The sequence below is a fragment of the Sander lucioperca genome, chromosome 10 (genome assembly GCF_008315115.2).
Source record: "Sander lucioperca isolate FBNREF2018 chromosome 10, SLUC_FBN_1.2, whole genome shotgun sequence".
In the NCBI taxonomy this organism is placed as follows: domain Eukaryota; kingdom Metazoa; phylum Chordata; class Actinopteri; order Perciformes; family Percidae; genus Sander; species Sander lucioperca.
Genome location: NC_050182.1, coordinates 24,425,025 through 24,439,942, shown reverse-complemented (window position 1 = coordinate 24,439,942; position 14,918 = coordinate 24,425,025). Strand labels below are relative to the sequence as shown.

The window sequence follows — 14,918 nt, the reverse complement described above, 5'->3', positions numbered from 1 at the left end:
TAAAGTAAATAAGCCACAACTCACTCTCAAAAACGCATATGTTCAAAAGTGATTTTATTCCACCAATGTATTGAAATGTCCTCACTGTGTAAGATCTGTACATGTTTATGTCGTCTTGTACATTTGCATGATTTTTGTTAGCTCTCCTGCATGCAGGGGCCAACCTTTCAATAGACATGCACCGCACACTTTACTGTTATATTCTGTTCAATATACACAAATATAATACATTTTCCAAACACAGCATTTCTTGGAACAATGTGATTTCCCTTTAAAAACCCAAGTCTTTTGATGTATTACATCACACAATATACTGTTGCTAACAGTTAATAGAGTCACAATGTCCTTATTGTCTTTAAGGCAGACCTCAGCAGTCCACGCATTGCTCTAATGGCAATATATTGTTCCACCAAGTGAAACAAGTGAGACCCAATGCTATATTGAGATGTTACAGCATTTCAGTTGCTGCATGATTGTGAGCCATTCAATGATAGAAACCCCCACTTGTAACACTGAATGTCCATAGTCCAATTTCCAGCAGTTTGAAGCAAACAACTGAGAGTCTTATCCTTTACGGTGCATCCAGGATGTCCCTTTGTTTAGTCTGAGCGTCCTGGTCAAACAGCAGCTGTGGCCGTTGTCAGTGTAAGGGCATCCGACAGGTTGCGTAGCCGGACTCTGGAGTTGGTTATGGTTTCCAAATGTGACTTGGGCACCCATCCCCGATGCCGATCGGACAGTCTCGTCCCCTCTACCCAATCTGATAGGAAAAAAGAATCCAGCACAGTAGTATTTCAATGATTATTTTCTAAAAATAGTGGACTGCATATATAGTACTTTATGGCGTTTTTCCATTACATGGTACCTGCTCGACTCTACTCGCCTTTTTTGTTTTTCCATTATGAAAAAAAGTACCTGGTACTAGCCAACAGGTACTTTTTTTAGTATCACCTCCTTCGAGGTTCTAAGCAAGCTGAGGCATTACCAAAAGGTGACGTGAAAACCTGCAGACTACTGATTGGTCGGAGAGAATCGTCACTAATCACTGCGTCATCATTGCTAGCGACAGACGGGGCCGTCCTGAACAAACACGCCATTTTTAAATAGTGAAGGAAAAGGTAGTGTGGTGGTCTTACTGTCACTGCTTTGTTGGTGCACAAGAATGATATCAGCTTTTTCCAATGACAGCTCATCAGGCTGCTGGGCAACAATAGCTCGGATACACTGCATCTGTGCAAAATCTGTATGGACACAAGAGGAGAGAAGTCAGACCTACTGTCATTAAGATTAAAATATCAATAATGTAAACTATGTAATGCTCAGATAGTGAATGCCTTCACAGGACTGTCTGGGTCTGCAAAATGTGTGCTTCACTGATATTCTTTTCACTCTCCTGTTATATTTATTTTTGGTTTGGTGACTTCATGTAATTCCCAGCATAGGTCTACCCAACTTCCACCTGACTAGAGGTCTAATCAACCAGGGTAATTGAAAACACCTGTGTGGGTGTGCAAGGGTTCAAAGTTCAAAATACAGTCTATTCCACTATTAGCTGGGTAGTAACTTAGTGATAAGTGAGACTCTCTAACACAGTGGCTCTCAGTAATGGTGTATTTACCATTAGCTACTTATAGTTGTCAATTGCATTCACCTGCGGTTCAAGAAGTCAACCAATTTTAATTAATCAATCAATTTTATTTGTCACATTAAAATCGTATGAAATTAATGTTCATTATAAGATAGGTGTACATACTATAAGCACTACATTTTTCTTTTTTACCATGTGGGGGATTAGTCATGGTCAGAAATTTTACAATATCTACTTTCCGTAATTACAACTAAGAGGCTGACATGAATGCTTTATTCCCCAGTGGGATGCTTATATTTACTGTACGATATGATGACAACGTGGCTTTAAATAACTTCCAATTTTCTCCCTGGTGCAGTATAGAGTACAAGCTGTACGTCATTTTATTTAAGTGTCTGAATGATGGTGTAAAATGTATGTATAATTTTAACAGTAGGGGTGGAACGGTACATGTATTCGTATTGAACCGAAACGGTACGGGCGTCTCGGTTCGGTACATGAATTTACACGGAGAATACACGGTATAAAAATAAATAAAACTCGCGTGCAAATTAATTAATGTAATGTGGAACTACTGTTACATACGCGTTTCTTAGGGACACCTAATCTGTAGCCACGCCTTAGCTCTGAAGCTCCCAAGCTCCGCCTACATGTCCAGTCGGTCCAGTGAGTCCTTACATATATGTCAATGAGTGAGTCCACACGAAGCAAACTAGTCCCTTCAATATACAACCAAACACGGGTGTACTGTAGCTGTATCCCTTCTTGCCTCGACCACAAATGGCTTCCAGGCCCATTTGCTTCGCTGTTTGCTGCTAGCTCCGCTGTTAGCGTGTGAAGCTAACGCCACAATTCGCCAACTGCTCTGTGTAACCAAAGCTGCTCTTTTAACACCCCTGCTCTGTGCATTCACATATGAGAGCAGCGCTTGTCTCCCATATCACACTACTAGCTGATTGTCTTAATTTGTTTACAAGTTCCAGATGCAGTCTGGAGATGATGTGGGGTAGCCTAGGCTACTTATTGTTTACTGTTTACATCTTTATACACTTCAGGCTGTTGCAGCTAGCTCAGGGGAGAGACTGTATGACACTAGGTGGTACAGCCTGAGACATGCACAATAAAAAAAAATTGCCTTCTGCATTTTTGTTATGCTTTTCCCTCCATTGTACCGAACCGAACCGTGATGTCTGAACCGAGGTATGAACCGAACCGTGACTTCAGTGTACCGTTCCACCCCTATTTAACAGTTAAGCGAAAAATGTTCCATGTCACTGTTTTTGATAAAAATCCCACAAAACTATATTTCACTTTGTTTACTTTCATGTAAAATGTCATGTGATAACGCACCCGTCGCTGAGGATGCAAAATGATGCTCAATCTTATGGAATCTGAATTTCTAACTCACAATAGAGTAACACGTTGAGTGTTTATTATGGTTAATGAGTGAAGTAGGCAGGGATCAGACACCTTGCTAAGTCTAAGCCAAGTATCATACTTCACCTTGTGCAGCAGAAAAATCTATTTCAGGATGCGGCCAGGAAAGAGCGGATATCCAACGTAGTTTATCACTCCTGAAGGAAGAAAAAGCAAAGATGGGTTTATCTTCTGCAATGTTTTTCACTTTGTGACATGACAACTAATATACAGACATTCCCTGCCACAGTCTCAGTCTCTTACTGTGTGTCAGTCCGTAGCAGCAAGGCTTTTTGTGTCATGTGCAGCCGGAACAGGTTCTTCTGGAGGGAGTGAAGTTTGACACGACAGTTCTCGGCACGCAGGTCTGACACAGGAGAGTGGTCTATTACTGTGAACCGCCCCCCTCTGGAAGCAGCGAAAGCACAAAAGAGGAATGAGATGGCGGAAGGAAAGACTGATAAGATTGAAGGGATGATAAAAGACTACAGATATGAGGAAAACAGGATGCAGCCAATGGTAATGGGTTATTCATAATGAGTTATGTTTGTTGACTCACTCTTTTTGTAGTGAAAGTAGCAAGTAGTCATTGAATAGGTGCAAATAGATATTCCTCTCTGTATCCTTTAGAGAGAAATCCATCAGTTCAGTGATCGGCCCTTCCCGCACCAGCCTCCGAGACTGACTGATCAGAGGTAGAGTCTGTAACACACACACACACACACACACACACACACACACACACACACACACACACACAATTTATGTTTAATGCGATTAATAATGTTTATCAGATATTAGTTTTAAATACAGTTTGCATAAAATTAGTAATTTGGACAATGAGATTTGCTCAAACAATAAAATGTTATGATCATATCCTCACAATGTAAGCCCATTGATTTTCTCCCATCCCTAGTAGTCATTACTTACCCTGCACGCAAAGTCCACCTTAGCGCTGAGAGAGACCAACGACTCGATGCTTTTCATCTGAGTGATGCTGTCATTACTCTCTTGAATCAGCTAAAGAAGAGGTGAATGAAAGAAAAGAGCAGTTTGCCACAAGGGAGTTCAAGATATCCATACTATAATACAATATTGCTATCCTATGTTAATATACAATCAAAAAGGGGATGTTGCTGTACCTTCTCCAGAAGTTTCAAAGATTTGATGGCCTGAGTCGCCTCCGCAGTACCAGGGGTTGTTCTCTTCACAATGTTCTAGACAGAAGCAGCGTGTTCGCGTGTTAAAAGTGAGATAGACAAATGTTGTGAACCATAAACCTTTTCTGTTTGAGAAATTCACACAGACACACACCTGGACTAGCAGCTTAAGTCTTGTGATCCTCTGGAAGGGAAGAACAAGGAAGGAACGAAGAGGAAGCCTCTGACAAACAGGACTCCTCTCTAATTTCTCCACAATCCGTCTGAACCCTGAATTCTCATTCCTGAAAGAAAAGGAGAAATGTAATGATAGACATACTGTATATATATATATATATATATATATATATATATATATATATATATATATATATATTAAAAAAAAAGAATAAAGACACTAGCTGAACACAAAAGCTTGACTGAATGGCTTACATGAGTCTCTGGTAGGTGGCGTCCTGATAGGACTGGTTGGTAAGGTAGGGCACATAAACCATTTTGAAGCGCTGACAGTGCCGAGCGATGATATCACACACGGTGAAGTGTATGGTGTCTGATTCCACCTGCTCTTCCAGCTTTGATAAAAAACTAAAACAAAAAAATGATAAATAATTATTTTAAGCTTATTTCTCCAACATATTTGTGAAACTGTACCTGCACAACTCACATAGGTTTGATAATCCTTTCATGTATGTTTAATGTTTCATATATGTAAATGTAGACATAGCTCAGATGGGTACTTGCTCTAAATCATATTTAACATTTCTGACCTGTGGCTGATGGCACGAACATCAGCAAGCCGTGAAAACAGCCAGTTCCTATCCTGAGTAGTCAACAGCGCCCCCAGCTGTTTGGACTTGACAAAATGTTCAACAACAATGTCCAAACTCCGACAGTAGGAGGCCTCAGAGGTCACTACCTCAAATCTCACCTAGAAAGAAAATACATGAGAAAATATTAAAACATTGAGTAAGAGACAGCAAGACAGTAAACTATAGCTTATAAGCACAGTGTTACTCTACAGGCTCGGGGATTTTGACAAGAATGCAACTAACTGAGGAGGAAGATTTCACAATGAGCTGAAGTGTTCAGCTCAGACACACATGTCGGTTTTAAAGTTTAGGGGGAAACATCCACATTCCCAGAGAAACCCAACACAGTTACGCAATCATGTCTTCTGGCAAATTTCACTCCTCTGCCAATAAAAAGTGGATCAATGGCAGGGTTATTCTGTGATGTGGCAAGTCAAAATATTTCATATGATTTTAAGGTGTGAGGTAACAACTGAAAAGCTGATTCATGTAAGTCATGCCATTTCAGAGAAGTCACCATGAAATAAAATAATTGAGAAGCTGCTGAAATAACACCCCCAACAGTCTGGTCAATTGTAAGTTTGAAAATAATCATGAGGAGGTGAATCACTAAAACTATGATGGATTCATTTTTACATGAAAATAAATGCATTTCAAAGTCATCCGATACATGAAAGATAACCCAGAGGATTCTCCTGAATTTCAATGAGGCAAGAATGTTGTGCGAGTAACTTTGCAAAGAATGAAACGGAAACCTTTACAATGATTCTTACAATGCTTAATAATCTTTACTATATATATAAAAATGGAACAATTTTAGCTGCTCTAATCAAAAATTCCAATCTAGTCAAGATCTAAATATTTCATAGAAGCTGGATGAAGGATGTAAAGCTGTAGGGAAAGTAAAAGATAATCATCATGCATTTAATTGCCCATGGGATTCTACTGAATTTTACTAAGGCGGGAATGTGCCAGTAACTTTTCAAAGAAGCACAAATGCATGATTTGGTTAGATTGGAAATTCTAATCAAAGCTCACTCTTGCTCTTAATTCACCGAAAAGGCACAACGTTCCTGCCTCAATCCTTCATACGTATGAAGAACTTTCTGCCATCAAATGGTGGCTAGACTTACATATTTGCAGTAAGTGTGCAGCAATGCATTACCTACCTCCTGTAGTCGCCTCTGGTCCTCTGTGAGCTCCTCCAGCTCAGCACTGTTCCTGACCCCCGGCAGCTCCCTCCACAGTGTGGCGAACTGTGTGAGAGAGATGGACAGACGTGGGGAGGAAGGCCTGCCTTCACTCTTGGGGGGCTCAGGGAGAGGCAAGCTTTTGACACTGGTGATGGAGCCTGTGTTGGCCAAGGAGTGGGGGTGTGGAGCAGGAGGTAGTGGAGGAAGAGGTCTGCGGGCAGGAGGGGGTGAGGGAGCAGGAGACGAGATAAAATCGGAACGAGCCTGACGCAGGATCTCAAAGTCTTGGGCGGCCTCGCTGTACTGCTGGTAGAGCTGGGCAGCATCTTGGAGAAAGAGAGGAAGTGGGACATAGAAAGACAGCAGAAGAGAAGGAACAACAGATAAATAAAGTTAAAAATACAGGAAGCAAAGGAAAAAAGATGGCTAGAGACAGGAACAGCGTTAGCCAAGAGGAGTTGTTTGCATTTGACATTCCTTTTATACATAGTTGTCGGAATGCAAAGTCCCAGCAGCAGCTGCTTTTCCCTCAAGTTAGGAGATATGAATACTTGTACAAACCTGTCTCTGGCTTGCAGAGACACACACATATAAAAAGCACATACGCACATACTCTTGCCCCATTTCTCACAATATCCAGTTAATCATAGGTTAAGGGACCCGCTGCCATTTTAGGTTGTTTAAAATATAATTTTAAAATGGTGCGCTCCAACAGTGAACTGTCCTCAGGTTTCCTTTCATTTGTGTATATCATTTAAAATCTGAGCCACAATGTTCAGAGTAAGAGATACACAGTTATTGAGCCTGTTTTTACACAGAGATGAATCACACATACTGAATGGAAATGCTCAACCACGTCATTAGTTTCCTGACCACAGCCATAAAAGATATGATCTGAAGACACGTCACTGTGCTGCCTACAAGGACTTTTCTAATAATCAACCCTAAGATTTACTCTGAAACAAAACTGTCAGTAATAAATTTTTTTTAAAAAGAATCAGTCAAATTGTAAAAGAAGTCATATGCATAAACTGCTGCAACAACACATTTTGAAAATAGGCATTAATGAAGTCAATGTGTTTGATTGGTGCCTAAAGAGAATATATAGTACTTTTAAACTGCACAACCTGAATTAAGCAAAAATTAAGGTGGAACAAAGATACTCACTGAAAAACCTTGAATTCCTTTTTCGTCTGTCGATTGTGTCCAACGCATTCCTACAGAGCCGAGAAAGAGTCACAAGAACAACAATATACAATTAATCCTGACGATTTTTGAAAAGAGTTGACCCAAACTATCTAAAACAGCTTTTTATTGAGGATAATTTGCATTGAGAATGAGGAAATATGACTGTACTGACAGGTTAAATGCAAAGAATGCATAGAAATATAGCATGTACCTCCAAGTGCTAAACCACAACATGTTTAATATTACTCAATCAAATGTATAAAACATTAAAGAATTGAACACATTTTGACCCCAACTGTATTTTAACATGTAGTTTTGTATCACAATTGATTGTGTTACTCACCTCAGCTCTACTTCTCCCCAGCTTTTGCTACGATCATCCTCATCATCTGGAATAAAAAAGTATCCATTTGTCGAAACATTATAAAACAGCATTCTGATTAATTGACTATGAACCACAGTGACAGTTTGGATGAATGAATAAAATTACTAAAAATGCAACAACAACAAAAAGTCAAAAATAAATAGGTAATAAAAACAATAACAAATTGCCAGTTAGTTAGTTAGTAAGTAACTATGCTACAAAAAGCATTATAGAAGATTAGTGTGTTCCCAATACTCATGCTTCTCGTGTTAAGTCTCAAAGCAGAATCAACTCGAGCCTTTTAGCACATGCTTCTGGGTTTCCCTTACTTTTTCCACCTCCACTTATCTCCGCCCACTACCTGTACTCTTACAACAACACTGTGACGCAGTTTCCAGTTTAAGGTAATGTGATCAGATCAGTGCACTGATATAGTTTATAGTTTAGCAGATGGCAGCCTTTGATTTTGGAGTCTTGATTGATGTAATAACAAAATGATGCAAAAGAAACCTCTCAGACAACGAACCAGAGGATATGACTAGAAGATTGTCTCTGATTAAAGTTGTCTGTGTGGAAAATCAAATGTTGACTTAATTCAAAGGCCGCTTCCTCTGTGAGCAGTCTAGCCTGAAATGTGTCGAGCTGATCAGATTTTTTAAAATTGTTTGATGAGAAACTAGACAGATGTTGTCAGTGTCTGTCTCTCCATCTTCTTTCGTTACCTGTTGTAGAGAATATTCTGGTTCTGCGATCCCTTCCAGCATTTTCCTCTTCTTCCACTTCTAAAAGCTCTCCATTTCTTCTTTCAGTGGTTTTACGGATTCCCCTTCGTCGTAATCGAGCCTCCGGACCCAAATCTTGGAAACTGCTCGTAAGTGTCCCCCGTTCTATATTACTTTCTGCCACCGCCTCTCCCTTTCTACTATCCAATTCTGTTCCCTTTCCCACCTTCTCTGCAATACTCCTCTCTTCTGGCTCCTCTTTCTGCCTTTCTTCTTCACTTTCACCCATTCTGTCTTCCACCTCCTGGCCCCCACCCTCTCTGGAAGGAGTAAGCAGGTCAGACTCACTGTCATAATTCAGAATGGGGCAGCTGTTAGGCTTGTACAGTGTGTTGCTCACAGATAAATACATCTCTACCTCCTTCTTTATTCTTGCTTCGTTCTCTATTTCTGATAATTTAACCTCATTGCCTGCCTCTTCACTAACTTCCCCCTCTATAGCTGACTTTTCTAACGGAGTGTGACCAGACGGCTCAGTCTCTTTGTCCATACTGTGATCCTCCTTCCCTTCTGTGTCTAACAATGTGTCAGCATGAGTGTATGTAGGTGTGTCACCATGCACAGCTGTGAAATGGTCAGCATGCATGTTGGCTTGGCTCTGCCCCATACCTCTCAATCCCTCCACCTCCATCGGCTCTTCCTCCTCCAGCTCTGGCTCTATGTGCTGTTCGTCTGTTCTCAACTTAACAACAGGCACCTCTCCAGTCCCTTGTGCAGCCTCTTCCTGCCATTTGTCGTTCTTGATCGCTGTCTTGGACTGGTCGACCCCTTGATACCCTCGTACCTCTGCATTAGGTTCATCAACAGTATGTTCCTCTGAGCGTCCCAGGATCTCCTGCACCACATTTTTGGCCCATTTAAGGTGGGGGGCTTGGGAATGCCGCTTAGGCTCCTCGGACATGCTCCATGCCCCGCTCAGTCGGATCCGAATGGCCTCCACCTCCTCTGGACTCATTGCTCTGGGGTTAATCCCTTCCAAGATGGGTTGAATTTGTTCAAAATTCACCTGAGGACAAACATCACCATAAGGATTACTTGGGACTGGCGAAGATTGCTCCCTCTCTACTTCCACCTCTTCTTTATTTTTCTCTCTCCACTCTATGAGGAGTTTCTCAGTCCGCAAGTCTCTGTTTATCGGCCCTATTTCGGCATACGGGTGCTCTACTTCGCTCCTCACTCCCTCTCCAGTCTCTCCGTGAAGCTCTGACGACGCTCTGTATCTCATATGCACTTCAGTTGTTTCTCCTGTGGCAGGCCTTGGCACGTCACACTCACTCTTGCTCCCTGTGTCCTGGTTGTAGATGATCGGGGTTTCATCATTTATACTCAGTGTCGGATGCAGGTCATCATGTGGTTGCTGTGTGGCCTCATCACTGCAATGACGACTTTCTATATTTGGGTTGTCTCTTTCCACTCCTCCAGTGTCATCAACTTGTGATGGTGACATCCTGCTGGTTACTGACCGGGGCAACGTTTGCCCAATCACACAGAAGATGTATGTTGGCTGCTTCTCCCTCCCTCCCCCATCCTCCTCTTCATGAACCGCCTCCTCCTTTGCCATTGCACATTCCTCTCCCCTCTCCTTCTCTCCCTCACACCCCTTGACGGCAACAGGTGAGAGGCCATCATATGTAAGTCCACCTTCCAAAAATTCCTGACAGTCCACAAACTGCTCTTCCTCGTCTTCCTCGTCTCCGCCGCTGGACACCGTCACAAAGCCGTCCTCTCCTGACAGCAATGTGTCTCTCTCCTGCCTCCACCCTGTATCACTTCCTCCTTCGCTCTCGGAGCGGGCCCAATAATCGCTCCCACCCTCTTCCTCTCTGTCACTCTCCTCTGTGTTATCTGTCACATTCTCTCCCTCTGCATCCCTCCGCCAGCTTCCATCTATCCCTCCATCGCTGTCAGACAGATGTTCCTTCCCTCTCTTATCTTCTTCTCTCCAGACTTCACCCACCTCCTCTCCATCTACACTTACACCCTCTGTGTCTCTCTCTATGTCTCCCCTCTGCCGAGTTCCCCCTTCATGCCTTCCTCTGTAACTGCTTTGGTCCATGTACTTCTCATCTGGTTCCTCTTTTACTCGCCGCCCCTCTCTTTCCCACTCAGCCTGTGACTCCATACTCCTCTCTTCTTCTCTCCTCTCTTTCCCCCTTGTGTGTCTCTCTCTGTTTACAAATCCGTCTTTACTATTCTTGCCCCTCTGTGGCTCTAACCACATCCTTCTTGGCTTCTCCGTCTTCTCTCCTCTGTCTTGCTCACTTCTTTTTTGCTCCCTATGACTGCGTTCAGCAGCTGAATTTCTCTGTTCTTGTACGTCTCTGTCACTTTCAGCAGTGCTCTCTCTCCCCAATTGGCTCTCTTCATAACTGTCTCTGGCTCTTCGAGATCTCATCTCATTGTCCATGTTGCTGCTACACTCTCCGCTGCTTGGGGCTCGTGGCTGCATCCTAGGGGCCGTCTCGCTCTGGGATCGGCTGCTCCTGCCTGTCTTATCATCCCACCTAAGATCGGCCTCTCTTTCCTTTGTTTCCCTGCCTCTCCTCTGCTCATGCTCTCTGTATCTGTCTTCCTCTCTCCTGTCATCCTTCAAGTCTCTCACACTTTCTTTCCATCTGTCTCCCTCCCTTGCTGCTCTCCTGTCAAACTCTCTGTACCTCTCTCTATCTTTCTCCTCTCCCTTCCTCCTGGATCGGTCCACTTCTCTGTCCCGGTCTCTGTATTTCTGCCTGTCCTCTTCCCCGTGTCCTTGCCTATCTTGATCTCTCTCCCTCAGTGGTTTGCCCGTACTGTCCCCCTCACTTCTGCTGTGTTGATATGTCAACTCCTGCCTCTCTTTGTATCTCACTCGTTCCCTCTTCAGCTCTCTCTCGTCACTGTCTCCTTCACTCCTGGTGTCCCTCCTTCCCTCTCTCCTTTGTGTCTTTTCCCTCTCTTTCCAATCTGGGTAGATCTCTCTGTATCTTGTCCTGTGTGGAGAAGGCACCCTGGCCTCCCTTTCTCCCATGTTAGACTTTGGCTTTTCTCTTTTTCTATCTGTATCCCTCTCTCTTCTGTCCCATGAATCACCCACTTCTCTTCTCCTGTCTTGAAAACCAATACCAGACTCCTCATATCTGTCCCTCTTTCGTGATTTCTCATCTTCTACAGGTCTTCCTCCAGTGTTTTTTCCCTCCTCCTTTGTTCTGCTTCGGATCTCATCTCTTTCCCTCTCTCTGCGCCTCTCTCTCTGTCGTACCCTCTCTCTTTCTTGCTCCCAGTCATCTGTCTCAACTCTTTTCTGCCTATCTCTCTGTCTCCTTGCCCCTCTCTCTTCCTCCATCTCAGTAGTGGACACCATTCCTTTGCCACGATCTGCACTGTTTTTTCTCATTCTGGGAAATGTGCCACCTTTCTCCATCCCTCTCTCTACCTCCCTCACGGTCAACTTCTCTAGATTTGACAGCAGCCTCCCGTTTCTATTTCTGTCATCTTCCTGCCTCCTTTCTCTTTCCCTCCACTTTCTTTCTCCCTCCCTCAGCCAGGGTGCAGGAGCTCGGTCTCTTTCATAGTATCTATCCCGTGGTTCCATATCTTTGTATCTTGATTTGTCCGTCCTCCTGTCTTCCTCTCGGTTGCTGTCTCTCTCTCGCTCCGACTGGGCAGTCATTGCTGGCCTGGGACTTGGATCCCGGGAGATTTTTCCACCTAGCTGAAGCTTGCGGTCAGATGTGTTTATGTTAGATAAAGTGTCAAAGAGAGTGCAGCTGGGCCTTTTCGTCCCCATTGTATCATAATTTGGAGAACCTAAAAAACAGCAAGAGTCCACATCATCAATTTAGACATCAGGTATTAAGAGCCAAGACATTTTGTAGATAGATAGATAGATATATAGATAGATAGATTTTTTTATTGATCCCAAAAAATGGGAAATAACGTTGTTGCAGCAGCAAAACATTCAGACACAGAGCAGGGTATTGTAGGGACAAATAACTGAAATGCAGGTTAAATTAAGCAATATGGAGGTCTGCGAACTTTAACATACTTTGTTAATGTCACAGAGTTGAGTACGAGTACTCTGGGGAAATATGTTTCACTAACATTACTGCTACCTTGAAAAACCATGATAGCTGCAACAATTGTACTTTGGAGCTCAAAGCTCTATGATATTGTAAGTCAGTCAATGGTTGTATAATAACTTTACAGTAGAAAAGTGTGCCAGATAAAAGGTGACACCTCTTATAGTTCTCTATGCAGCACAGACTTGCAAAGCACAGCATACCAAAAGAAGTCTTACAGAAAGTGAAGGCTTGTGACACATAGGCACGGCATGTAACATGTAAACCACAACTAAGCTGGATCTAAAATTCAAACCAGAAGCAAATTACAGTAGAAGTGTTCATCTGAAATCCATGAGAACAAAATAGTAAAGAAACTCACCTGAATGTTGTTTCCTGGGGAGATCTGTGGCCTCCCCCCAGGTCCAGCTCAACTCAAAACCATAGGATTGCACAGCCGACAAGAATCCAGTCCCTGTATACACATTATCTAGTTGACATTGAATTACCTCCTTTTGTTCAAATTAATCACAACTGCCTTTTTCTATCAAAATTTAAAATTTTGTGAAAAACGGAATGTTTACGCCTGAGCTCTACTTGCTTTTCCCTCTTGCTGCCTCGTCCCCCTCCTTCTTTAAATTCCCAAACAAGTCTCAACAGATTGACACTTATCGTTCCCCTCCTTCTCTCTGTCTTGTTCTCTCCGTGGCTGTTGCTGAACAGGGAGATCTCTAATAAATAAATTTTTAAAAATCAGCCGAATCTGTCCACTACTTTAGTCCTTTTCCCTCCCCTCTACTGCCGACGTGATCGCCTGTGTGTGGACTGGAGCCGCCCCCCCGCCTCTAACAAAAAGTACATAACTCTCTCCTCTCTCCTGCACCATTCTCTCGCGAAACACAGGAAGTACGCTACCTTGGTGTCTCTGTCTTGGAGCAACGATTGGTTGATATGGAGTAGCCGGGTGTGTCTGCACAACACACACACACACAGCCAGGTAAGGTAAGATAAAACAAGGGAGAGAGGGGGAGGGGAGCCATAAAGTGAGGCTTGAGATCAGATCTCACATGCACAGTTTGGTGGAGAGCTCACTGAGGCCTATAAAACTTATCTACGTTCCCCTGGGAGGTAGTAAAGAGAGTGACAAACAAGCTGCTTCTTTTGATTAAAAAAAAAAAGATTAGGGAATCACGCAGGAGGAAACCAAGGAAAGGAGCATTTACAAGGGTGATCTGTGAATGATTTGTTTAACAATGACTGCTTGATTGAGTGCTGCAGTGACTTGTGATTAAAGGTTTGGAGTACCACAACTCTGTCATTAACCTTACCAAATAAAGACAAAAAGACCCAATCACTTTCACATTTACTTACTTTGTTTTGTTGCACTCAGGGTTTACTTCACTTTGCCTTCACTTAATTACTTTCATTTACTCACTTTTCTCGTTCACATTTGTTCATTTTAATTTATTTATAATGCAGATTTATGCATTTTATAATTTTACATCTCAAATTGCAAGTTTATTTAGGTACACCTAGCTAAACCTTATGGAATAAAACACCACTGCAATTCATCCTATGAGGGTTATTATAGTGTTCAGTTTTGTCCAGGTGTTAATTTAATGCTATGTTATTTTGCAGACTTTGTAATTTGTGGTGCTGATCAATTGTATTGTAATATACTCAGAAGTGTTTCTAAAATTGTGTATACCAATGAGGGCATTAGTTTTTGCTACCAAAAGAAAATTGATACAATCAATTTGCTCATCTCAGCAATCTAATCTTTTGACCCATACATTTATCCATTATCTACACCTGCTTGTCCTTTGCTTGGACCCAGGTGCTGAAGCCTCCCAGCTCACATGGCAAAATTTAATCTTTTGAACATTTTGAAATATCTTTGAATATGTGGTTTTGTTTATGTGTACCAACCAGGGAATTGCAAACATAATAGTGTGGCACTTGTAAATGCCAATAAAGTAACTGAACTTAACTTGCTGTAGTAGTTAACTGTCTTTCTCTAAAAGTAAGGGTTCTAATTTCTGTTGAGGTTAAAAAGCTAACGACGAAAAAATAATCAGTTAATTACGATACAAACTAAACTTATCATTTTGAAATAGTTCTTTTTGTAGTATTGGGTTATGATTAGAAGAATGGGCATTGCTTCAGGGAAATCATGTCAATCTGATAAAACTCTTAACAAGTCTATTCAAATTCATGATGATAAATTGGAAGGATAAGGTACAGATTACTGTATACAAAACAAACAGTGTCGACATGTTTTGTTTCTGACACAATTAAAACATTATACTGAATATATTGTACTCTACTTTGTAAGGCCCAATATAATGTACACTGCTAAAATGTTATTCATCCCAGAGCAA

At 42.1% G+C, this 14,918-nt stretch overlaps 1 protein-coding gene across 2 annotated transcripts; it reads right to left on the bottom strand.

Annotated features, from left to right (window-relative positions):
* Positions 1-37: 37 nt before the first annotated feature.
* On the bottom strand, positions 38-13,514 carry arhgef5 (Rho guanine nucleotide exchange factor (GEF) 5). 2 transcript variants are annotated; one of them, XM_031299486.2, is made up of 15 exons: positions 12,920-13,514; positions 8,441-12,286; positions 7,698-7,743; positions 7,334-7,383; positions 6,143-6,492; positions 4,932-5,092; positions 4,597-4,749; positions 4,319-4,448; positions 4,147-4,221; positions 3,935-4,024; positions 3,564-3,706; positions 3,269-3,412; positions 3,092-3,162; positions 1,137-1,241; positions 38-760 (listed from the first exon to the last, which is right to left on the bottom strand). In XM_031299486.2, exons 2-15 carry the CDS (start codon positions 12,264-12,266, stop codon positions 618-620), a joined length of 5,487 nt encoding a protein of 1,828 aa, XP_031155346.2. In that variant the 5' UTR covers positions 12,267-12,286; positions 12,920-13,514; the 3' UTR covers positions 38-617. The 2 variants fall into 2 exon arrangements, with proteins under 2 accessions (XP_031155346.2, XP_035861827.1); XM_036005934.1 differs by having other exon boundaries at positions 9,110-12,286; positions 12,920-13,513.
* Positions 13,515-14,918: the final 1,404 nt, after the last annotated feature.